This window comes from Scyliorhinus torazame, chromosome 25, assembly GCF_047496885.1.
Source record: "Scyliorhinus torazame isolate Kashiwa2021f chromosome 25, sScyTor2.1, whole genome shotgun sequence".
Classification (NCBI taxonomy): Eukaryota; Metazoa; Chordata; class Chondrichthyes; order Carcharhiniformes; family Scyliorhinidae; genus Scyliorhinus; species Scyliorhinus torazame.
Window position 1 is genome coordinate 23,326,924 of NC_092731.1, and position 24,456 is coordinate 23,351,379.

At 49.7% G+C, this 24,456-nt stretch overlaps 1 protein-coding gene across 1 annotated transcript; it reads right to left on the minus strand.

The window, feature by feature from the left end:
* Positions 1–1,683: 1,683 nt before the first annotated feature.
* Positions 1,684–20,927, minus strand: LOC140402421 (synapse differentiation-inducing gene protein 1-like). The gene is made up of 4 exons (XM_072490193.1): positions 20,757–20,927; positions 17,194–17,726; positions 3,975–4,127; positions 1,684–2,793 (listed from the first exon to the last, which is right to left on the minus strand). Exons 2-4 carry the CDS (start codon positions 17,641–17,643, stop codon positions 2,635–2,637), a joined length of 762 nt encoding a protein of 253 aa, XP_072346294.1. The 5' UTR covers positions 17,644–17,726; positions 20,757–20,927; the 3' UTR covers positions 1,684–2,634.
* Positions 20,928–24,456: the final 3,529 nt, after the last annotated feature.

Below are 24,456 nucleotides of genomic sequence, written 5' to 3' on the forward strand. Positions count from 1 at the left end.
GTTTGGTTTTGTGCTAATTTCTCATTTTCCAGCAATATCCCTTCAAATCTGGCAGGTTGTAAAAATCCGGGTTGATTTATCTTCTGCTATCACTGGTAACTCCGGTTCCATTGCCTGCCCCGGGATCAAATAAAAACAGGGAAGTCCTGGAAAAGCTCAGCAGATCTGCTATATCTGTGGAGAGAGAAACATAGTTTTTTTTTCTTCCCTGTTATAAATTTAGGGTACCCAATTTTTTTTCCCCCAATTAAGGGCCAATTTAGCATGGCCAATCCACCTACCCTGCACATCTTTGGGTTGTGGGGGTGAGACCCACGCAAACACTGGGAGAGTGCGCAAACTCCGCATGGTCAGTGACACGGGATCGAACCCAGGTCCTCAGCGGCGTGAGGTAGCAGTGAGAGAAACAGAGTTAACGCTTTGAGTCAAATCTGACTCGTTGGAACTCATTGTTTTATAACATAGTTATTCCTGCTTCTGTATTTCATCAATAAAATTGCAGCCGTGATGATTTTCTTCCCCTACAGATAGCGCAGGCTGTCCCCAGGTGTCGGCTCTCACCTTCCAAATCTTTATTCTCCACCACCTGGAAGGACAAGGTCAGTAAGTGTGTGGAATCACCACCGCCTTCAAATTCCCCTCCAAGTCATTCACCACCAAGACTTAGACAGGTTTCATTGCGTACCATCCTCGTCGCCGGGTCAAAATCCATACTTAACATCATTGCGGGGCTGTGCCTCCACAACGGACTGCGACAGTTCAGGAAGGAAGCCTACCATCATCATCATCATCTCAAGGAGTGGGCAATGAATGCTGGCCTTGCCGATGACACCCACACCCCGAGAATGAATTTTAAAAAAAACCATAGACCGATAAAGCAAGAAAAACACACCCAGAGGGAGAGAAAACAGTTAATTTTTTTTGAGTCCGCATGACCCTTCAGAACTGAACAGAGGTAAAAATGTGTTGGATTATATATTGTACAAGAGGAGGTGATTAGTGGGAGCTGGGAGAGATTGCAAAAAACGATGTCGCAAAAGCTAAGAAGAAGTGACAAGATGGCCCGATGTGGGAGGGAGAGGGCGTGTTTTTGAATAGGAGCAAAACACGTTTGGGATATTAAAAAGGCTAAGATGGAGGAGAAAGGTCACATTCTAAAGTAGCCGATTCCCGAGATGCTTTAACATCCCTAATTGGGAGAAACAAACGTGTGCAATGTTAAGCTGGCGAGTGTTAGCTGTCACTTGTCTCAAGTTTGCGAAAAACATTTGGTGTTTTTTATTCAGCTGGAAATTGCCTGGTTCTTTATTCCCTTTCCTGCTGTTCAGAGCTTTTAGCTCTCGTACTTATCTTGGTTGGTGAAGTGATTAGCAACGGCCAGTAAGTGTTCTAATCTGCACTGCAGTTAACGAGCCTGGTTTCTGGCACTTGAGGGGAAGAAAGTGCTTCAGCTCTCTATGTGCTGCAGTGTTTTGACACAAGCTCTCCGTGGGACCAGCATTCAGCATTCTTCGGCAACCGGTGATGGTTTACTTTGGCTGCAAAGGTTGTTTTTTTTGGAAGGTTGGAGTGTTTTTAACACTCTTGCTCTGTCCCTCCCAATTCCATCTCCCCAACCTTGCCCTCATCGGCATGGCCCCTCCCTCTCCTATCTACAATGGCTCCTAATAGTCGTAATAATAATCTTTATTGTCACAAGTAGGCTTACATTAACACTGCAATGGGGTTACTGTGAGAATCCCCTAGTCGCCACATTCCGGCACCTGTTCGGGTACACAGAGAGAGAATTCAGAATGTCCAATTCACCAAACAAGCACGTCTTTGGGAACTTGTGGGAGGAAACCCACGCACACACGGGGAGAACGTGCAGACTCCGCACAGACAGTGACCCAAGCCGGGAATCGAACCTGGGACCCTGGCGCTGTGAAGCAACTGTGCTGCCGTCCTATTCCTTGAAACAAACTTACATTTATTTGGCACCTTTCATGATCTCACGAGGGCATTGCAAAACACTTTGCCACTGTAATGACTGTGGCAGCCTATTTCTGCACAGCAAGCTTCCGCAAAGAGCAATGTCGTAATGACTGGATAATCTGTTTTTTGCAATGGTGCTTGAGGCATAAATGTTAGCCAGGACACCCGGGGTGAACGCTCCTGTTGTTCAAATAATGCAATAGTAACATTTGTGTCCATCTGATAGGGACGATGTTTCACGTCTTGGTTTCACGTCTGATCCGAAAGAAGGCAGCTCCGACTATGCAGCACTCCCTCGGGCGCTGCACTGGGAGTGGCGTGTGTGCTCAAATCTCTGACGTGGAACTCGGTTGCAGACGACGAATTACGTTGAGGATTACAGAGCGAGTGGCAGTTCTGGTCCCTGTTTGAGTCCGGGTGCCCCTTCCGTTTATTGTAATTGTCAGAACGGCGAACTGGGCTGTGACACGACGAGCGACAGATCATTCCGCAAACAGCGGTCTGACCCCAGATGAAGCCGCCTGACGGGCAAGTGTGTTGGTCACCTTTAGTCAAGATGGCTGCTCTGTTTTCCTTTGGAGGGGTCCTTTGTCTCAACCCAGAGGGAGTCCGGCAAACGTCTCAACGCCCGCGGAGGCTGGCACCTGCTCGGGACTGCTGCTATGAGTGGCCATTCTTTGACATGTGTACAGCCAGAGCCACCATGCCGCCGACGTACGTACAGACCCCAAGGGCAATTGAGCAGATGGCTGTGCACAGAGTTTGCCTGGAGGCTGCGCTAGCCTGCCGATAATTCCCCTTGGCTGTGGCTTTGCTGGTCTAGAGGGCACAAGATGAGACGGTTAATGGCTTTAACACTAAAACATTCCGAGGTGCTTCACAGGAGAGAGAACCTGATACCGAACAACGTACGATGAGGTTAAGACACTTGGTCACCTTGAGGCGCATCCCAAAGTCAGGGAGAGAAGTGGAGAGGTTAAGGAAGGGAATTCCAGAGCTTTTAAGCCTTGATAGCTCAGCCGCCAGTGGCGGAGAGATTAGAATTGGGGATACGTGATGGCACGGTTGGAGGGGCGTGTGTTGTATGGCTGGAGGAGGTCATAAAACGTACAGTGCAGAAGGAGGCCATTCGGCCCATCGAGTCTGCACCGGCCCTTACAAAGAGCACCCTACTGAAGCCCACGTATCTACCCTATCCCAGTAACCCCCACTTAACATTTTGTGGACACTAAGGGCAATTTAGCGTGGCCAATCCACCTAACCTGCACATCTTTGGACTGTAGGAGGAAACCGGAGTACCCGGAGGAAACCCACGCAGACGCGGGGTGACGTTTAATGGCTGTGACTGCCACTGTCCACAGACTATTGAACCAGTGGCTCGTCAAATGCTCTCGCCCCCTTGATGAAGCAGGTAGCTGGGAAGACAGAAATTGGAGTAGGCCATTCAGCCCCTTGAAGCAGTTTTATCATCATCGGAAAGCGCCACAGACATTTGTGGGAGATAGTTGGGGATTTCCATTGGATTTTGTGCATGTAAAATGTTGCCTGATTTCAGTCGGGAGTCATTTAGTTCTGATTTTTTAATAGAAACTTAAAGTACCCAATTCATTTCTTTTCCAATTAAGGGGCAATTTAGTTTGGCCAGTTCACCTACCCTGCACATCTTTTTGGGTTGTGGGAGTGAGACACACGCAAACACGGGGAGAGCGTGCAAACTCCCACAAGGTCAGTGATCCAGGATTGGAATCGAACCCGGGTCCTCAGCACCGCGAGGCAGCAGTGCTAACCACCGTGCCGTCATTTAGTTCTGATTTTAATCTTGTGTCCTTTGTTCTGCAATAGTTTCGCTGCATCTCCCCCACTGAGTCCCTTAATCATATTAAATAGCTCAGTTAGATCACCCTCAATCCAGGAAGCAAAACCTAAGTTTGAGAGGGACCTGCTGTCACAATTGAATCCTAAAATATTCTCGCAGCAATGTGCAGAAGATGACATCTTACCTTCTGTGATAGGTAAAACGCAGCGATTCCCATTGGCCAGAAGCAGCAGAGCATAGAGAAGACAGCAAGCCCCAGATAGTCCTGAGGGATGTTGAGGGAGATGGAGCTGTCACTGTCACTATTACTGTCACCATCGCTGTAGTAATAATTAGCCTGTGAAAAGAGCAACATCAACACTTTCACCTCTAATCTAGCAGAAACTGAAACAGTAACCTGGATTTATATAGGAACGTGCGAATTAGGAGCAGAAGTTGGCAATTCAGCCCTTCGAGCCTGCTCCACCATTCAATCAGATCATGGCTGATTTCCTGGTCTCAAATCCACTTGTTGCCCATGTCCCTTTAACCGGTTTTCTTTATTAGAAATGTATGTATCTCCTTCTTGAAACTATTTAATGGCTCAGATTCCACGCACAATGGGGCAGCGAGTTCCACAAATTCACCCCCCCCCCCCCCCTGCGAGAAGTAGTCATCTCGGGTCTACAGTGCCATTAACGTCGAAAAGCGTATTCCTGAAAATAGAGACGTTCTGTTGAAGTTTTCCGATCTGCACTGATAGAAATTGACTTTTCTAGTTAGCTACAACCTTGAGAGTAAGGGAAGATGGAGACAGATGTGAAAATGCCACAATTCAAAGGGAGCAACGATTCATGCAGCACAAGAAAGGGATGCTAATTGTTGGACAAGTCGACTCTCGATTGCTCGAGAGATTCCCTTGTTTCTCATTGTGGGAGAGTCCTGGGCCACAGGGCGTAATCACAGAGTAAGGGGTGGTCCATTTAAAACAGGGACGAGGAGGAATTTCTCCTCTCAGAGGGTGGTGAATCTGTGGAATTCTTTACCGCAGAGGCTGGGTCGTTCAAGGCTAAGAAAGACAAATGTTTAATCAGTAAGGGGGAACTGAGGGTTGTGGGGATAAGGGGGGAAAGTGGAGTCGAGAATTATCGTATCATGATCTCATTGAATGGTGGAGCAGACTCGATGGGCTGAATGGCCTACTTCTACGTCTTATGGTCATTGCCATGGAGAATGGGTCAGTGAACTATTGGTTCTCCATGCTTTTGTCTAGAGATCTTATGACGCAGTAGGTAGCGTCCCTGCCTCTGAGCCAGAAGCTCTGGGCTCCAGTACCACCCTCTGGCTTGAGGGCCAAGGAAGGTGCGTTCATAATGCGGTTAAATAGGTTGAGTGTCGACCTGCAAATCCTTCCAAATGTGCTGCTGGTAAGAGCAGGAGAGTGGAGTGGCACCCCTCAAACCATAAACCCCTGGCCACAGACTAGCAACCTGGACTTACTAGCTATGGAGACAAAACAAAGTGCATCTGTGCACCACTAGATGCGGGAAGAGAATTGGAAAGCCTTTGTCTAATTCAAAAAATGCCTCGCCATGTTCTTTCTGCTTAAACAACAGGCCCTATGTATGACTATATGTAGTTTCTAGCAAGCTTAAACCATATTGTGAGCCCAACTGATAATCTCAAATTAGTGTAATTCGTGGCGCACTCGGGATTGGTCAGCAAGTGCTGCCTAATTGTGGAATCAAATCTAATGTGGGACGCTTCGTCCTGAGTTTTGCCAGGACGGGTTGGTTGAAAACAATCAGTGCTCTTGCCTGCTGAACAGCCAAAGGGGAGTGCTATGTGATACAATCCTGGAGTCGGCGGACTATACAGCCTATGTACCTTTCATCGCACCAGCACCAAAGTTCATACAACACATTGCACATTTGTGTGGTCAGCTGAACATCTTTATTTAAGGAAAGTGTCGCTAGGTTTCTCGCCGGAGCTTATTCAAACCAGGACGGCTGTCAGGTTAAAGAAGGAGATATAGGAAGGGCTAACCAAAGAGGTGGGTTTTAAGGATAATCTTAAGAAAAGACAGGGGTGGGTGTGGAAAGGTTAAAGAGGATATTGCAGAGTTGGCAATGGTGCGGCATCAGAGGAAACATTCCATCGGACTAAACTTAGTGATTTGATTCAACAATCTTGCTCAGTGGGCTGGAATACTGGTTCGTGATGTGGAGCGAGGCCAGTAGCGCGGGTTCGATTCCCGTACCGGCTGAGGTGATTCATGAAGGTCCCGCCTTCTCAACCTTGCCCTCGCCTGAGATGTGGTGACCCTCGGGTTAAATCACCAGCAGTCAGCTCCAAAAGGGGAGAACAGCCTGTGGGACTGGGACGGCATTTACATGATTGTAAAATCTCCATCATAAGTGTTGACAAAGTTGCGGGAAAGAATTTTTATTATTTTTTATTATTCATTTATGGAATGTGGGTGTCGCTGGTTAGGCCCAGCATTTATTGCCCATCCCTTGTTGCCCTTCAGAAGGTGGTGGTGTGTTGCCTTCTTGAACCGCTGCAATCCCGGATGTGTAGATACACCCACAGTGCTGTTAGGGAGGGAGTTCCAGGATTTTGCCCCAGCGACAGTGAAAGAACGGCAGATATATTTCCAAGTCGGGGTGCTGAGTGACTTGGAGGGGAACCTCCAGGTGGTGGTGTTCCCGGGTATCTGCTGCTCTTGTCCTTCGAGATGGTAGTGGTCGTGGGTTTGGAAGGAACCTTGGTGAGTTGCTGCAGGGCATCTTGTAGATGGTACACACGGCTGCCACTGTGAAATGAAATGAAAATGAAAATTGCTTATTGTCACAAATAGGCTTCAAATGAAGTTACTGTGAAAAGCCCCTAGTCGCCACATTCCGGCGCCTGTTCAGGGAGGCTCTTACGGGAATTGAACCGTGCTGCTGGCCTGCCTTGGTCTGCTTTCAAAGCCAGCGATTTAGCCCTGTGCTAAACAGCTCCTAAACAGCCACTGTGCGTCGGTGGTGGAGGGAGTGAATGTTTGTGGAAGGGGCAGCAATCAAGCGGGGCTGCTTTGTCCTGGATGGTGTCGAGCTTCTTGAATGTTGTTGGAGCTGCACTCATCCAGGCAAGTGGAGAGTATTCCATTACACTCCTGACATGTGCCTTGTAGATGGTGCAGGTTTTATGGGGGGGGATTCCGCGATGGTAATGCCATTGAATGTGAAGGGGCAGTGGTTAGATCCTCTCTTGTAAGAGATGGTCATTGCCTGGCACTTGGGTGGAACGAATGTAACTTGTTTGCAGCCGAGAAGTGCATGACCTCAGCATGATTTTGAGGACTGGTTTCAAAGTGTTAGTTGTAAGGAAGTATGGTATTTGCACAGCAACTCAGCGCCTCTTCAACAAGCCTCAAAGCACTCCGCAGCAACTGAATTCTTATCAGCGTGCAGGTACTTGTGTTGGCAAAGACAACAGGCAATTTGTACACAGCAAGGTCCCACAACGGGCAAATAAAGTGATGGAGTCATTAAAGCATAGAAGGAGGCCATTTGTCCGATTGAGTCAATCCTAGCTCCCTAGAGCAAACCAGTCAACCCCCTTTCCCCCATATTGCTACATGCTTCTGCAATTTTATTTCCCTCAAATGCCCATCACGTTCTGTTCCCTGATGAAATCATCGATTGTCTCCGTGTCGACCACCCTTGTTGGCAGCGGGTTACAGAACCAGTGGCACTTGATGCGTAAAAAAAACGTTCTTCCTCACCCCCTCCCCAGCATTTCTTGCTAAAGCCCTTAAATCTCTCTTCCCCAGCCCTCGTACCACAAGCTGATGGGAACAGCTTTCCTCTGTCTACCAAATGTAAACCCGTCATGATCCTGGACGCCGCCATCAGATTTCCCCTCAACCTCCATTGATTCAAGGAGGGTGGTTTGAACAAATGAGATTCATGAGCAGCGATGCTGTTTCCAGTGATGTGTGGTGAGAGCACAGTGTTGGCCACAGGGAGAACTTTCAACTCTCCGTGCTGCAGGACCTCTTAAATCAACAAGTTTAACATTCCACCCGACGAAGATGTAGAGTTGCAAACCCTCCAGGGTTGCCCAGGAGTCTCCGGAAGTTGACTTGCTGCATTGAAACCCAGGGAAGAACCACTTGTGTCCACCTGATATCAGATATAGGAGCAGAATTAGGCCATTCGGCCCATCGAGTCTGCTCCGCCATTCGATCATGGCTGATATGTTCCTCATCCCATTCGTCTGCCTTCTCCCCATAACCCCTGATCCCCTTATTAATCAAGAAATCCCCTTATTAGTAAAGAACACCAGATATGTGCTTGAGGTGTTACCTACAGGGCTGGAAGGTTGAATTAGACAGAATAGTTCTTCCTTAGAACATAAGAACTAGGAGCAGGAGTAGACAATTTAGCCTCTCGAGCCCGCTCCACTGCTCAATACAATCATGGCTAATCTCATCACAGCCTCAACTCCACCATCCTGCCTGTACTCCGGAACCCTTCAACCCGTTACTAACTAAAAATCTGTCTAACTCCTCAAATTTACTCACTGCCCCAGCATCCACTGCACTCTGGGGTAGCGAATTCCACAGATTCACCCTTTGGGTGAAGTAGTTTCTCCTCAACTCTGTTTAAAATTTTCTATCCCTTATCCTAAGACTATGACCTCTCGTTCTAGAATACCCCCCAAGAGGAAGTATCCGCTCCACATCTACTTCGTCCATACCTTTTATCATCTTGTATATCTCAATTTGATCCCTCATTCTTCTAAACTCTCGAGAGTCTCGGCCTAAACTGCTCAATCTCTCCGCATACGACAAACCCCTCATCTCTGGAATCAACCCAGTGAACCTCCTCTGAACTGCCTCCAATGCCACTACATCTTTCCTCAAATAAGGGGACCAGAACTGCACAATACTCCAGGTGCGATCTCACCAATGCCTTGTACAGTTGTAACAACACTTCCTTACCCTTATACTCAATTCCTTTTGCTATGAATGCCAACATTCCATTTGCTTTCCTTATTATCTGCTGCACCTGCAGGCTCGTTTTCTGTAACTCATGCACAAGGACGCACAGATCCCTCGGTCTCGGAGCTCCCAGAAGTCTCTCCCCATTTAGATAATTAGTTGCCTTCCCATTTTACTGACCAAAATGGATGACCTCACACCTATCCGCGTTAAACTCCATCTGCCATGATCTCCATCTTCTTTCAAAGTAACTCACGGCACGTTGGAAACTTAAAACGATTTGAGAATTAAAATGCACTCACTCAGCATTTAATTCACTTTGATTAATTTATCTCTCCAATGCTGTTGATTTTTCCAATCATTTCCTCATTATTCACTTCTGTGAAATAAATTAATAATTCACACAATTGAAACAACCGAGATTTATTTTAATTAGTTCCCTGAGGAGAACATTAGACAGAAATTTACAGCATCAAAACCCATTACAATCTTTTAAGCACTTTCGAGCAGAGGGAGGAAGAGACAAATGGAGATGGGAGAGTGGGGGATGCAAAGAGATTGAGCAGGAGCAGAGATAAAGAGAAACAGGCCAGGGCAGAGATAAATGGAAAGCCCCGGTGTGTGTGTGTGTGTGGGGGGGGGGGGAGATGCAGAGAGATATAATACTAATCTTTATTGTCACAAGTAGGCTTGCATTAACACTGCAATGAAGTTGTTGTGAAAATCCCCTAGTTGCGAAACTCCGGCGACTGTTCGGGTACACTTTTTCCCTTTTTTCAATGTTTCCAATTAAGGGCATTTTAGCGTGGCCAATCCATCTACCCTGCACATCTTTTGGGTTGTGGGGGTGAGACCCACACGGACACGGGGAGAATGTGCAAACTCCACATGGACAGTGGCCCGGGGCCGGGATCGAACCCAGGTCCTCAGCGCCGTGAAGCAGCAGTGCTAACCACTGCACCACCCTCTGTGTAATTTACTGTTAATCATCAACCAATCGTCGGTTAATGTTGCAGACAATTTACTAGTCATTGGGTCAAGTGGATAACCCCTAGTTTATTGGAGTATGGTAGGTTTACAGAGTTGGTGAATTGGTAGATGTGTGCATCGCTTTGCGAAACAATGGGCCACTTTTATCACTTTCCCACCATTTTCTGCCTCATTACAGAATCATGAAGGAAGACATTTCTCCAGCACCCAGGATGTCCCAGAACACTTGCCAGTCAGTGAAGTACTTTTGAAACGTAGTCACTGCTGTGATGTGGGAAATGCAGCAAACGCTTTGCACAAAATAAGCTCCCACAAACATCAGTAACGTGTGATTTAAGCACAATGACTGCCCGAAGGTACAAAACCAGGTTAAAATTTTATTCCATTGGAATCAAAGCTGTATAAACTCCGAAGGGAAAGCTTAACTTCAAGGAACCAACTATTTATTTGAATATTCGCAACTGATGCACCAGATCCTTGCTGCTGCCCTTCTCTCGCTGTTTGGTGCCTGACTCAATCTCCAATTTTGCGCTATTCATGGCCTCTGCTCATCACCGGCCCATAACTCTCAAGATCTGGACATGTCCTGGCTACCAACCAGTTCCCCTGCTCAGTGACCTCCCCCACCATCGCCACCTGCTGACCTGCTACACACTTTCCTGCTTGAGAGTTGCCATCCCGGGTGGCTACTTACTGACCAAACTTGTGAGCAGCGTGTCCAATTGAGTTAACGTCAGCTAGCATATTCAAATCCACATTGGTGGCAGTATTGCCTTTGTGCATCACCGAGGCAGTGGTGTAGTGGTATTGTCACTGGGCTAGTAATCCAGAGACCCAGAGTAATGCTCTGGGGGACCTAGGTTCGAATCCCACCACGGTAGATAGCAAAAGTTGAATGGAATAAATATCTGGAACTAAAAGTCATCTAATGCCATGAAATCATTGTTGATTGTTGTAAAATTTGCCATCCTTACAATCCTGGTCTGGCCGCCATGTGACACAGCACCACAGCAATGTATGGCTTATGTTGATTCTTAAATGCCCCAACAAAGACATGCAAAAATAAAAATATTTGGGTGCTGCAGTGGTTAGCACTGCTGCCTCATGGCCCTGGGGATTTGATCCTGACCCTGGGTCACTGTCCGTGTGGAGTTTGCGCCTTCTCCACCGTGTGGAGTTTTCACATTCTCCCCTATGTCTATGTGGGTTTGCTCCGGTTTCCTCCCACAACCGAAGATGTGCAGGTTAGGTAGATTGGCCATGATAAATTGCTCCTTAGTGTCCAAAAAAAGATTAGCTGGGGTTACAGGGTGGAGGCGTGGGATTAAGTAGGGTGCTCTTTCCAAGAGCCAGTGCAGACTCGATAGGCCGAATGGCCTCCTTCTGCACTGTAAATTCTATGGTAAGGTTAGGTGGATTGGCCGTGCTAAATTGCCCCTTAGTGTCCAAAAGGTTAGGTGGGGTTACTGGGATGGTGTGGAGGCGTGGGCTTAAGTAGGGTGCTCTTTCCAAGGGCTGGTGCAGACCCGATGGGCTGAATGGCCTCCTTCACTGTAAATTCTAGGATTCTGCGTGGGTCTCACCTCCACAACCCAAAGATGTGCCTGGAGGGTGAATTGGCCATGCTAAATTGCTCCTTAATTGGGTACTCTAAGTTAAAAAAGAACTGGGCAAATGTTGCAAGGAAGATATTCAGCATTTTCTCAAAATGACCTCAGCCCCTCTTCCAAATTGGCACTTCCAATAGCACCAGGCTCTGTGTTGGGTCAACCTTGTTTCCAGGGACTATATGATCAGCAGCATTGGTTGCATCAGTTGCAGCCTCCCTGCTTGACATATTGATATCGCCTTCCCGCACCGCACATGGCCTCCTCACATTGGATGCAGCAACGGAATGACTGACACACACAATACAGGATTTCCAGTCACAACCCCACTCCTCTTCACTCTGGCCGCCGCTTCAGGTTCAGCTACCCTGTTACATGGGTGGCCTGACCCCCACATCATCCACCAGACCCCAGGCATCAGGTAACTCCCCTCAGAGGCAGGTCTGAGGTTACCCAGCGGCCTCAGGTCATGTCGAGCCGCCTCACTGCTTTGGCCAAAGTACGGTCCTCACAATTCCGGCAGTAACCAGCCATATCGGCAGCCAGTAGGACCATGAGACATAGAATCATAGAAGTTTACAGCATGGAAACAGGCCCTTCGGCCCAACCAGTCCATGCCGCCCAGTTTTTACCATTAAGCTAGTCCCAGTTGCCCGCACTTGGCCCATAACCCTCTATACCCATCTTACCCATGTAACTATCTAAATTTTTTAAAAGACACAATTGTACCCGCCTCTACTACTACCTCTGGCAGCCCATTCCAGACACTCACTACCCTCTGAGTGAAGAAATTGCCCCTCTGGGCCCTTCTGAATCTCTCCCCTCTCACCTTAAACCTATGCCCTCTAGTTTTAGACTCCCCTACCTTTGGGAAAAGATGTTGACTACCTTATCTATGCCCCTCATTATTTTATAGACCTCTATAAGATCACCCCTAAGCCTCCTACGCTCCAAGGAAAAAAGTCCCAGTCTATCCAGCCTCTCCTTATAACTCAAACCATCAAGCCCCGGCAACATCCTAGTAAATCTTTTCTGCACTCTTTCCAGTTTAATAATATCCTTCCTATAATAGGGTGACCAGAACTGCACACAGTATTCCAAGTGTGGCCGTACCAGTGTCTTGTACAACTTCAACAAGACGTCCCAACTCCTGTATTCAATGTTCTGACCAATGAAACCAAGCATGCCGAATGCCTTCTTCACCACCCTGTCCACCTGCGACTCCACCTTCAAGGAGCTATGAACCTGTACTCCTAGATCTCTTTGTTCTATAACTCTCCCCAACGCCATACCATTAACTGAGTAGGTCCTGGCCTGATTCGATCTGCCAAAATGCATCACCTCACATTTATCTAAATTAAACTCCATCTGCCATTCGTCGGCCCACTGGCCTAATTGATCAAGGTCCCGTTGCAATCCTAGATAACCTTCTTCACTATCCACTGTGCCACCAATCTTGGTGTCATCTGCAAACTTACTAACCATGCCTCCTAAATTCTCATCCAAATCATTAATATAAATCACAAATAACAGTGGACCCAGCACCGATCCCTGAGGCACACCACTGGTCACAGGCCTCCAGTTTGAAAAACAACCCTCTACAACCACCCTCCGCCTTCTGTCGTCCAGCCAATTTTGAATCCAATTGGCAACCTCACCCTGGATCCCGTGAGCTTTAACCTTCTGCAACAACCTACCATGCGGTACCTAGGTGCAGGATTAGGCCATAGGAGCGGGATTAGGCCACTCGGCCCATCGAGTCTGCTCCGCCATTCAATCATGGCTGATATTTTCTCATCCCCGATCTCCTGCCTTCTCCCCATATCCCCTGATCTTATTAATCAAGAACCTATCTATCTCTGTCTTAAAGAGACTCAGTGATTTGGCCTCCACAGCCTTCAGCGGCAAAACGTTCCACAGATTCCTCACCCTCTGGCTGAAGAAATTCCTCCTTGTCTCTGTTTTAAAGGATCATCCCTTCAGTCTGAGGCTGTGCCCTCGGGATCTAGTTTCCCCTACCTGTGGAAACATCCTCTCCATATTCTTGTCAGTGCTACTGTCTTCTCGGAGGTTCGGTGTCCCAGCTGATCGTGAACCGCGATCAACACTAGATGCTTGAGCCTGCCGGGCTTCACCCCTGTCCCATGAGCCATCTGGCAGAGAGCTCCTCCCTCATCCTCTTCCAGCATCTCAGCCGATTACATGTCTGTTTGGACTCCTCCAGTAGACAGCGATGGGTCAGTGGACATTTCATCTTCCAGCAGAAGTGAAATCCACCAATATCTTCTTCAACCAGTTGAAGCTGCCCGAGGTCCTCTTTCGAGATGGATGGCAAAGATGAAACTGTACTTGGCTCTACCCCTCTGGCGTGGGTTTGAATCACCGATGGCTCCCTGCCTAGATTCCACAGGGGATTGTAGTGTGAATGTTGCCATTTGCTTGAGGCATGAACACAGCATGAGCCATAAACCTCTCTTAACTGGCAAAAGTGGGCTTCCATGTCCAGCCTTTCGTCTGAGGGTCTCAGCCTCCCCATTCCCTTTGCCGGGCCTCTGATGAGGGACGAGGAATGGAGTTGCGCTCGCCAGGTGACCAACTCGACATCTGTGGTGTTTGTGGTTGTTGACGAGCAGTTTTGTTGGAAGTGCCCAACCCTGCTACCTCTTCGGAGTATCTCTTGGGCCTGCCTGGTCCCAAGACTTACTGTAGAGGTAGGACACAATCCATTTGCCTCTTCAGCCTGAGGCCTAAACCCCCATCCTTGCCAACAGTCACCTGCCTGATGATAGCTTTCTCTCCTGCTCTTACGAGTCTTCCCCCATGTCCTGGATGATATCATCTCGTTTGTCAAAGAAGGACAGTCGGGTTTTAACTCTGTTAGGTCTCCTCAACTCTCTCCGGATGTTCTGATCCCTCACCCCTCAGCTAGGCTATCTTTCAGCTCTGCGCCTCTGGTTGATTTGAAGGAGGGATCCAGGAGGACAACGCGGTCGACCAACGTCACTAGCGCCAGGGATACGGAGACCAAGTCCTCTCCTTTGCCTTGTTGTACTCATAAAATTCCCGTTGCAGGCCACAACCGTCACCAGGAACCCAAGGCAGGACCTCAAAGATCCACCATGAACCTCTTTGACCAGTACTCCCCAGTATTTCCCAGCGAGCGTTTCCGCACAGATATTCCATCAGGAACGTTGCCTGCTCCCTCTTGTTGAGGCCCCTGGATGTCATGTCCTTGGTTCAGTCCTCAGCCACCAGCTTGTTGGACGTCTGTGGTCTTATCCCAAATCTGTTCAGCGTCCTGCCCGCCGACAGGTAGGGATACCCGTGATGGGATATTCTGCCCTTTCCTGCAATGTTAGAAGAGGGAACACTGGAAGAAGCTTCTTGGCCATTTTACTTTGACCCACAGCTTAATCCTGTGAAGCCTGTACCTCTGTTTGAGTTGGGCCGGCAGCCTCCCTTGTTGACGAGGCTAGTTTTGGTTCTCTCACTGTCCGCTCCATCTCGCCCTTCCATTTCCTCTGCCATTATTCGCTGTTTGTGTTGTGGAATCTTTGGCCTGCCACCAAAATGTGATTTAAGCACACAGATTGCATGGAGGTTAAAAAACTGGGTTCCTTTATTCCACCGGCATCAAAGCTGTACAAACTCTCAAGGGAAAGTTTAACTTCAAGGAACAAACTATTTAGAGTAAATATTCACGGCCGATGCGCCAGACCCTTGCTATTTGCCCTGCTCCCTCTCTCCCTGCCTCTCCACAACGCTTCTCAGACTCCAGTCATTCATAGAATCATACAATTTACAGTGCAGAAGGAGGCCATTCGGCCCATCGTGTCTGCACTGGCCCTTGGAAAGAGCACCCCACTCAAGCCCACACCTCCACCCTATCCCCGTAACCCAGTAAACCACCAACCCAACCTAACCTTTTTTTTGGACACTAAGGGCAATTCAGCACGGCCAGTCCACCTAACCTGCACATCATTGGACTGTGGGAGGAAACCGGAGCACCCGGAGGAAACCCACGCACACACGGGAAGGATGTGCAGACTCCGCACAGTGACCCAAGCCGGAATCGAACCTGGGACCCTGGAGCTGTGAAGCAACTGTGCTAACCACTATGCTGCCGTGCTGCCCTGACTCGGCCTCCAGTTTTGCCCAATCATGGCCGTGGCTCATCACCGGTTGATGACTCATGACTCCGAGTCTTGCCCCTGCTGCTTTCTCCCTCGCCTTGTAGCCCCTGACTCTGCACCCCCCCCCTACGCTCCCTCAGCTTGCCAATGACACTGCTTCTTGCAGGGTGCAGCCCACTGGGGTTGACCAGTTCCCCTGTTTGGTGCTCTCCCCCACCGTCGCTACCTGCTGCTGGAGGCCCTGCTGCACAGCAATAAGACAATGAATCGGGGGGGGGGGTTTTAGCTCAGTTGGTTGGACAGCTGCTTTATGATGCAGAGCGAGGCCAACAGTTCAATTCCCCGTAGCGGCTGAGGTTATTCATGAAGGCCCCGCCTTCTCAACCTCGCCCCTCGCCTGATGTGTGGTGACCCTCGGGTTAAATCACCACCCGTCCGCTCTCCCCCTCAAAGCCTATGGCCATCTGGGTCTATGGCAACCTTACATCTGTTTATGGTGTTGATTGAGAGCGGACTTCCCCGCTCTTCCACAAGTAGAGTTATTTGATCGTTTATGTCCAGCTCAGAGATCAGATGGAGGCCTTGGTGTAAGCCTGATCTGAAAGGCAGCATCACCAACTCCCTCAGTATTGGATTCTTGCGTTCAAGCCTCTTTCTTTAGTTGGTTCCCCTCATCATACGTTGCCTTCCCTGCTTCCACATCCTTCATCGACGCCGCCCAGTTGGGAGCCACAGATGAGTCACGTGTTTGACCTCTGGTTGGGCCATTGCCAACTCGTCCCTTGGGTCAGACAAATCCCCCTGGATCCGTGAAAACTTATGAAGCGGATATAGATCAGATAACGCTAGCAAAGCTTTGAGACTAACAAAGGTTTAAAAAAACACATGCTATATTTAGCTAATCACAGAGATTCTGAATACATTGTTGGGCAAAAAGGCAGTGTTTGTATAAAGCTCGTCACAATCCCTGGAAAATGCCTCAATCTGTTTCACGTCCAATGAATTGCTTTATAGTATAGTCACTGTTGTCATGGCAGCCAGTACATCAGCCACTTTGCCCGTAGAAAGATTCCACAAATAGCAATGAAAGGAAACATGGGCTGTTTGCGGTATTTTGGGGCAAGGGAGGAATGTTGGCCAGGAACATCAGTGGGTTGAAAAGGTGACTCGGTATACTCACGGGGAATATGTGAAAGAGTAATCATTTTTTAAAAATCTTTATTAGTGTCACAAGTAGGCTTACATTAACACTGCAGTGAAGTTACTGTGAAAAGCCCCTAGTCACCACACTCTGGCACCTGTTCGGTACACGGAGGGAGAATTCAGAATGTCCAATTCACCGAACAGCACGTCTTTCGGGACTTGTGGGAGGAAACCGGAGCACCCGGAGGAAACCCACGCAGACACGGGGAGAACATGCAGACTCCGCACAGACAGTGACTGAAGCCGGGAATCGAACCTGGGACCCTGGCGCTGTGAAGCAACAGTGCTAACCACAGTGCTACCACGTTGCCCACGGAGTAGATGGGGGAGGTTGCCAATCAAAAGGGGGGTTTCTTGGTTCTAACTCAAATAGCCTATTTGCACAGTCGCAACACTGTATTTCCCTAAGAAATCTTTAAGAGACCCTAATGTAACAGGCAAATTCTGATTGTTTATACTGCCTGACATCCATTTTTATGTCCATGGTAACCAATTTACCTGTGTCTCCAGAAACGGAAGTTCCTCCACATCGATCGAGACAGTTGGAACCTTCGCCTGGCTGATTTCTGATCTCAGGGCGTTGGGCTCTTTGGGGTTTACGATCTCCTGGTCCCCTGTACCGTCCTCGGTGAACGTGGTCTCTTTGCAGTCTTTCCGGCTCGTCCAGCCCTGCGGGTCTGCACACAGTGTCAGGCTTGGGCTGTACAGAGATTCCACAGTGTCCTGCAGCGAGCAGGTGTCCAGGAGCTGCGGGGCCAGCTGACAGGCCGCGCTGGTGGGAGCACCGCCCTGGAATAGGTAGCTGCAGATGGGCGTGAGGTCGGCTCCGTCATGGGGAGAAGTCGGTTCCTCCTGGGCCGAACAGCGGCCCAGCGATAGATGACTAAATGCTTTACTGCACCTCTCCTTTCCCAACAGGGGTCTCTGAAGCTCACACAGATTTTCCATCCCTTCCCAGGACTCTTCTTCCCAACGTTAATAGATGCTCTGCTTCATACCTGCACTGTAAATTCGATGATAATCTATGATACCTGTCAAACAAAAGGATGAATGGCGGTGATTAAAATCTTCAAGTTTTCTCAAACCTTTCCCCAACTTTCGAGTCACAGAATTACTTTTTGGAAGCGTAACGTAGGAAACACGGCATCCAATTTGCCCACAGGAAGCTCCCAAAAATAGCAGTCTGATAACCAGTTTGCCCATTTTAGTGAAGTTGATTTAGGGGTAGATACCGCAGGACACCGGGAAGAACTCTCTTCCTCTGCAAAGAACACCAGGATGAATTTGTAAAGAGTAGGCCATGGCTAAAAAACCTCAACAATTTATTTTGAGGAGGTGACCAATATGGTATATAAGGCAGTATCTCTGAATCTTATTTAAATGGAAATCCAAGAGGTTGTCAACATATGAATTAGGAGTAGGCCCCTCGAGCCTGCTCTGCAATTTGATAAGATCATGGCTGATCTGATTGTAACCCCAACTCCATTCTCCTTCCTTACCTCCCCCCCTCCCCTGTGGCCACACTCTGCCACCCGATCCCTTTGACTCCCTTGTCAACTAACCTGTCTAACTCAGTCTTAAAATGATCCAATGGCCCAGCCTCCACTACTCTCAGGGCGAGAGAATACCACAGACACGCCCCTCTGAGAAAAACATTTTCTTCCCCCCCCCTTTCAAATGGGAGACTCATCGAATCCTTACACTGCAGAAGGAGGCCATTTGGCCCATCGAGTTTGCACTACCCTCTGAAAGAGCATCCTACCTAGCCCCCTGCACCTCTCCCCCGCCCCATCTCCCATAACCCCACCTGACCTGCACACCGTTGGACACTAAGGGGCAATTTAACACGGCCAATCCACCTAACCTGCGCACCTTTGGACTGCGGGAGGAAACCGGAGCACCCGGAGGAAACCCACGCAGGCGCGGGGGGAACGTGCAGACTCCACACAGACAGTGACCCGAGGCCGGAATTGAACTCGGGGGTCCCTGACGCTGTGAGGCAGCAGTGCTAACCACTTGCCCCTGGGAGACAGTTGGATGTAAGTAAGATAAAAGCTCAGCCACCAGTTACTGGAATCTTGGGGTGACGGTGATGTAGTGATAATGTGGAGTGAGAAAGCACGAGGCTAATGTCCGAAGTACATGGGTTTAAATTCAATTGGCACAGCGGATTGGACGTTGGAATCAAAAGCTAGTCTCAGTAACGATGACCATAAAACTCATTGATTGTCGCAAAAACTCATCTGGTTCTCCAATGCCCCTTTCGGGAAGGAAATCTGCCACTCTTACCCAGTCTGGCCTACATATGACTCCAGGCCCCACAGCGATAGGGTTGACTCCGAAATGGCCGAGTAAACCACTCAATTCATAGGGAATTGTGGATGGTCAGCAGATGCCGGCCGTGCCAGCAAGGCCCGATACCCACACCCCATCAAAGAATAAACAAACCCCCCCCCTGTCAACATCATAGATTATCATAGAATTTACAGTGCAGAAGGAGGCCATTCGGCCCATCGAGTCTGCACCGGCTCTTGGAAAGAGCACCCTACCCAAGGTCCACACCTCCACCCTATCCCCATAACCCAGTAACCCCACCCAACACTAAGGGCAATTTTGGACACTAAGGGCAATTTATCATTGGCCAATCCACCTAACCTGCACATCTTCGGACTGTGGATGGAAACCGGAGCACCCGGAGGAAACCCACGCACACACGGGGAGGATGTGCAGACTCCGCACAGACAGTGACCCAAGCCGGAATCGAACCTGGGACCCTGGAGCTGTGAAGCAATTGTGCTAACCACTGTGCTACCATGCTGCCTCTCACCAGTGACTAATTCAGCTAAAAAGTGCAGAAAGTGGAAAGAGAGTGAATTGTTTTCTTTTTAAATTCAGAGTCCCCAATTCAATTTTTTCCAATTAAGGGGCAATTTAGCGTGGCCAATCCACCTACCCTGCACATCTTTAGATTGTGGGGGCGAAACCCACGCAGACACGGGGAGAACGTGCAAACTCCACACGGACAGTGACCCAGAACCGGGATCGAACCCGGGACCTCGGCGCCGTGAGGCTGCAGGGCTAACCCACTGCACCACCGTGCTGCCCTGAGGGTGAATAGTTCAACAAAGCTGGAGCGAGTGCTGTAGTGAATAATGAGATCCCTTACAGGACTGCAGCGGTTGACAGGCAGAGATAGCGTTGAAATAGTTCGGCAAATAAATTACTCCCACCCACACACAGCGAGACAGATATGCAACCTCGCCACACACAGAGAGACACATAAAAAATACAGGCACAGACTTACATATACCAAAACACAAATGTAGAGCCCTCTGCCTAAACCTGACCATCTCTCTCCACCTCCTTTTCTTCTTTTTCAGACACTCTTTAAACCCCACTTCGTTGACCAATCCTTTGATCATCTGACTTAATGTCTCTTTTGGGGTTCAATGGCATGTTTTGTTTCATAAAGCTCCTATGAACCACTCGTGATGCTTTCTCACATTGAAGGTGCAAAATAAATGCAAGTTCAAAGAGAGAATGAAGAGATGGAACAGAGGGATGGAGTAAAGAGAGAGAGAGAGAGAGTAACAAACGAGAATTGGAAAAGAGATTAAAGTGCGAGTGGAATCGAAAGAGGGGATTAACAAGAGAATAACCAGTGGGCTGAGCTGCCGTTACGGGGAGTTATGCAATCTGAATTGGATGAGACGAATCTAGTGATGGAATTGCGAGAGGCTTTTTACATTCTCTCTCTCTCTCTCTCTTTTCTCTCTCTCTACCTCTCTCAGTTGTCTCTCTCACACAGGCACAAACAAACCCACGGTGTAACTGCAGAATTCTCTCCTCTCATTTTCGATCCTGCAGCCTGTGGTGATATACATCACTGTAAGCACACAAAGGGTTCATGTACATACACTACACTGAGCTGGTGAATTCTCGGAATTGACTTAGATGTCAAGGTGTTCACCTTTACACGCCGCCGGATTGGCAGGTTGACCAATTAGGAATGGAGAGGATGGAGGAAGAGACGGTTCAGCAACACAGAGCAAGCAACTTACCAGGAGAAACCGTGAGGGATGAAGCAGCGAGTTTAATATGAGAAGGTATCAGCGCCTCCAGTCGTATAAAACCCCCATCAGAAATGATCTGCCTTGCACACACATGAGAAGCAGCCCAGCCCTGTAATAAGACTTCCCGGTTAAAGTTTTCTGAAACACAAACCTCTTCATTCAGGCATTCACCAAACGTTGTATCTCCAAGCCAACTCTCAAATCAGTCCTATCATTGGCACTGACTGCAGGGCTCCTCCTCGGTCCTAGTGCCCAGCCTGCTGCTGCAAGGGCAGTGCAGAGCCGGTGGGGTTCAATCCGTTGCCTGCAGATGCCTTTGCCTGGTTTCCCCCTCCCTCGCACTCCAACCTGGCGTCGTGGATTGCGTTAGGTGTCTGCCCTGGAGCTGGTACCCAGCCAAGGTTAGCTGCCCTCTGCTGAGTAAGCAGCTCAACGCAGGGCAGGTGCTAGGTGGAGTTAAGAGCTGGAACATGCTCCTTGGACAGCTGGATATCTTCGCTTCCTGCCCCTGAGGACGATCGAGAGGCGAACCGTAGGTTAACCTAATAATAATCTTTATTAGTGACACAAGTAGGCTTACATCAACACTGCAATGAAGTTACTGTGAAAATCCCCGAGTCACCACATTCTGGCGCCTGTTCGGGTACACGGAGGGAGAATTCAGAATGGCCAATTCACCTAACAGCACGTCTTTCGGGACTTGTGGGAGGAAACCGGAGCACCCGGAGGAAACCCACGCAGACACGGGGAGAACGTGCAGACTCCGCACAGACAGTGACCCAAGTGGGGATCGAACCCGGGACCCTGTAGCTGTGAAGTCATTGATAACCACTATGCTACCCTATCTGCAATTGGACCAGAGCTTAATTGCCTTCCCCCATCCCTGGAAGGTGCTGCCTGTCCGGGGGGGGGGGGTGGGGGGGGGGGGGGGGGGGGGCGTTGCAGCTCCAGGAGCGAAGGCAGGTCTTGTGGCACAATGGGTCTCTACCCTGCTTCTGAGCTTGGGGCTCCGGGTTCGAGTCCCGCTCAAGCACTTGATGGCCAAGGATGGTGCATCCATAATGCAGCCAAACAGGTCAACTGGGTGGCAAGATCAGGTGAGGCACCTGGTCATCGACACCTAGTGTTAAATGCTGCCCTCAAGCTGTCGCTTTAAGCCCTGTTCCAGGGGAAACAGGCTACAGAAAACAAACATGTGCTTTGCCTGTGTGGTATTATAGGTATTACGGTACCCGAGAGGCTAAAGTACCATTGGTAGAACCTGTATGCTTGCTATTGGCTCGAGAGTATAATAGCTCCGCCCTGATAGGCGGGGTATAAGAACCCGTGCCGTCCCAACAGCCCTCATTCTGAACCTGAGCTGCTGGGGGAAACATCTAGCTTATTAAAGCCTTCAGTTGGACTACAACCTCGTTTTAGTGGTCATTGATCGTGCATCAATTTAATAAGCTAGATTTTTAAGAAGAAAGGATGGAGCTCCGAATCAAGCCGGAGTGTCTGCAACTTAGCCCCACGCGGCGAACTCAGCGGCAATCTTTAAGCACTGGCTGGCGTGTTTTAAAGGGTATCTCGAGATGGCAGAAAACGCACTCACGGGAGAGCAGAAACTGCACGTCCTGCACTCAAGGGTGAGCCCAGAGATCTACACCCTCATCGAGGAAGCGGAAGACTTCGATGCAGCAATCGAGCTGCAAAAAGGACACTATATTCGCCTGGTAAACCAGGTCTACGCCCGGCATTTGCTTGCAACAAGACGGAAAAACCCTGGGGAATCGTTGGAGGAATTCTACCGCGCACCCCTGGTGCTGGGCAGAAGCTGCGGCTGCCCGCAAGTTTCGGCGAGCGAACACACAGAACTCTTAGTCCGGGACGCTTTCGTGGCAGGTATGCTTTCATCACAAATCCGCCAGTGCCTGTTCGAGAAAGACACCCTAGGTCTTAGGGAGGCACGGGCCCTTGCAGGCTCCCTGGACGTGGCCTCCAGGAACGCCCGCGCCTACGTTCCCGACCGCGTGGTAGCCCCCTGGAAGCGTGGAACCCCGCAGCAGCCGACCCAGAGACTTCCCCCGTTCCCCCGCAGGCCTGCGCTGCAAGGCAGCCTGGCAACTCCAAGGGGCACCGCTGCTACTTTTGCGGGCAGACCAAGCACTCCCGCCAGCGCTGCCCAGCCCGCGCATCCACCCGCAGGGGATGCGGCAAAAAGGGCCATTTTGTGGGGGTATGTCAGGCCCAAACGGTGGCCGCGGTCTCCAGCGGCGAATCCGGACCGCCACCACAAACTTCTCCACGGGCCCCGTGTGGCCAGCAGTCGCCGCCACCCCTATATCCCAGGGCCACGTGCGGACCCCGGGCGCCGCCATCTTGTTCCACGGACGCCACGCTTGAGGGATGAGCGCCGCCATTTTGTGCACCCCCGGCCATGTGCGACCAATGGGAGACGCCATCTTGGATGAACCCCCAGGACCCCAGCTCGGCCAGCCACACACTGCCTGAACAGAATTCCCAACGACTGCGATTGGCCACGGTGACTCTGGATCAGTCTCGACCTCGAACACTCTCAACCACTACGACGACCGTTTTCATCAACGGGCACAAGACGTCCTGCTTAATTGACTCTGGGAGCACGGATAGCTTCATACACCCCGACGCGGTGTTTCCTCCTCATCCACCCTGTTAATCAAAAAATCTCACTGGCCTCCGGTTCCCACTCAGTGGAGATAAAGGGGTTTTGTGTAGCAAACCTCACAGTCCAAGGAAGGGAGTTCAAAAATTTCCGTCTCTACGTCCTTCCCCACCTCTGCGCGGCTACACTCCTGGGTTTAGACTTCCAGTGTAACCTTCAAAGTCTGACCTTCCAATTCGGCGGCCCTATAACCCCCCTCACTGTCTGCGGCCTCGCGACCCTTAAGGTCGACCCGCCTTCCCTGTTTGCGAACCTCACCCCGGATTGCAAACACGTCGCCACCAGGAGCAGACGCTACAGTGCCCAGGACCGGATCTTTATTAGGTCAGAGGTCCAAAGGCTACTGAGGGAAGGGGTCATTGAAGCCAGTAACAGCCCCTGGAGAGCTCAAGTAGTGGTGGTAAAGACCGGGGAGAAGCATAGGATGGTCATCGACTACAGTTTACGCAGGTGGACGCGTATCCTCTCCCCCTGATATCTGACCTGGTAAACAGGATCACGCATTATAAGGTCTTTTCCACGGTGGATCTCAAGTCTGCCTACCACCAGCTCCCCATCCGCACTACTGACCGCAAATACACTGCCTTCGAACCAGACGGGCGGCTCTATCACTTCTTAAGGGTTCCCTTTGGTGTCACTAACGGGGTATCGGTCTTCCAGCGCGAGATGGACCGAATGGTTGACCAGTACGGTTTACGGGCAATATTCCCGTATCTCGATAATATCACCATCTGCGGCTACGACCAGCAGTACCACGACACCAACCTCCGAAAACTTCTCCAGACCGCTAAAATCCTTAACCTAACATACAATAAGGATAAATGTGTGTTTAGCACCGACCGTCTAGCCATTCTCGGCTACGTAGTGCGAAATGGAGTTATAGGCCCCGACCCTGAACGCATGCGCCACCTTATGGAGTTCCCCCTCCCTCACTGCTCCAAGGCCCTAAAACGCTGCCTAGGGTTTTTTTAGCTACTATGCCCAGTGGGTCCCCAACTATGCGGA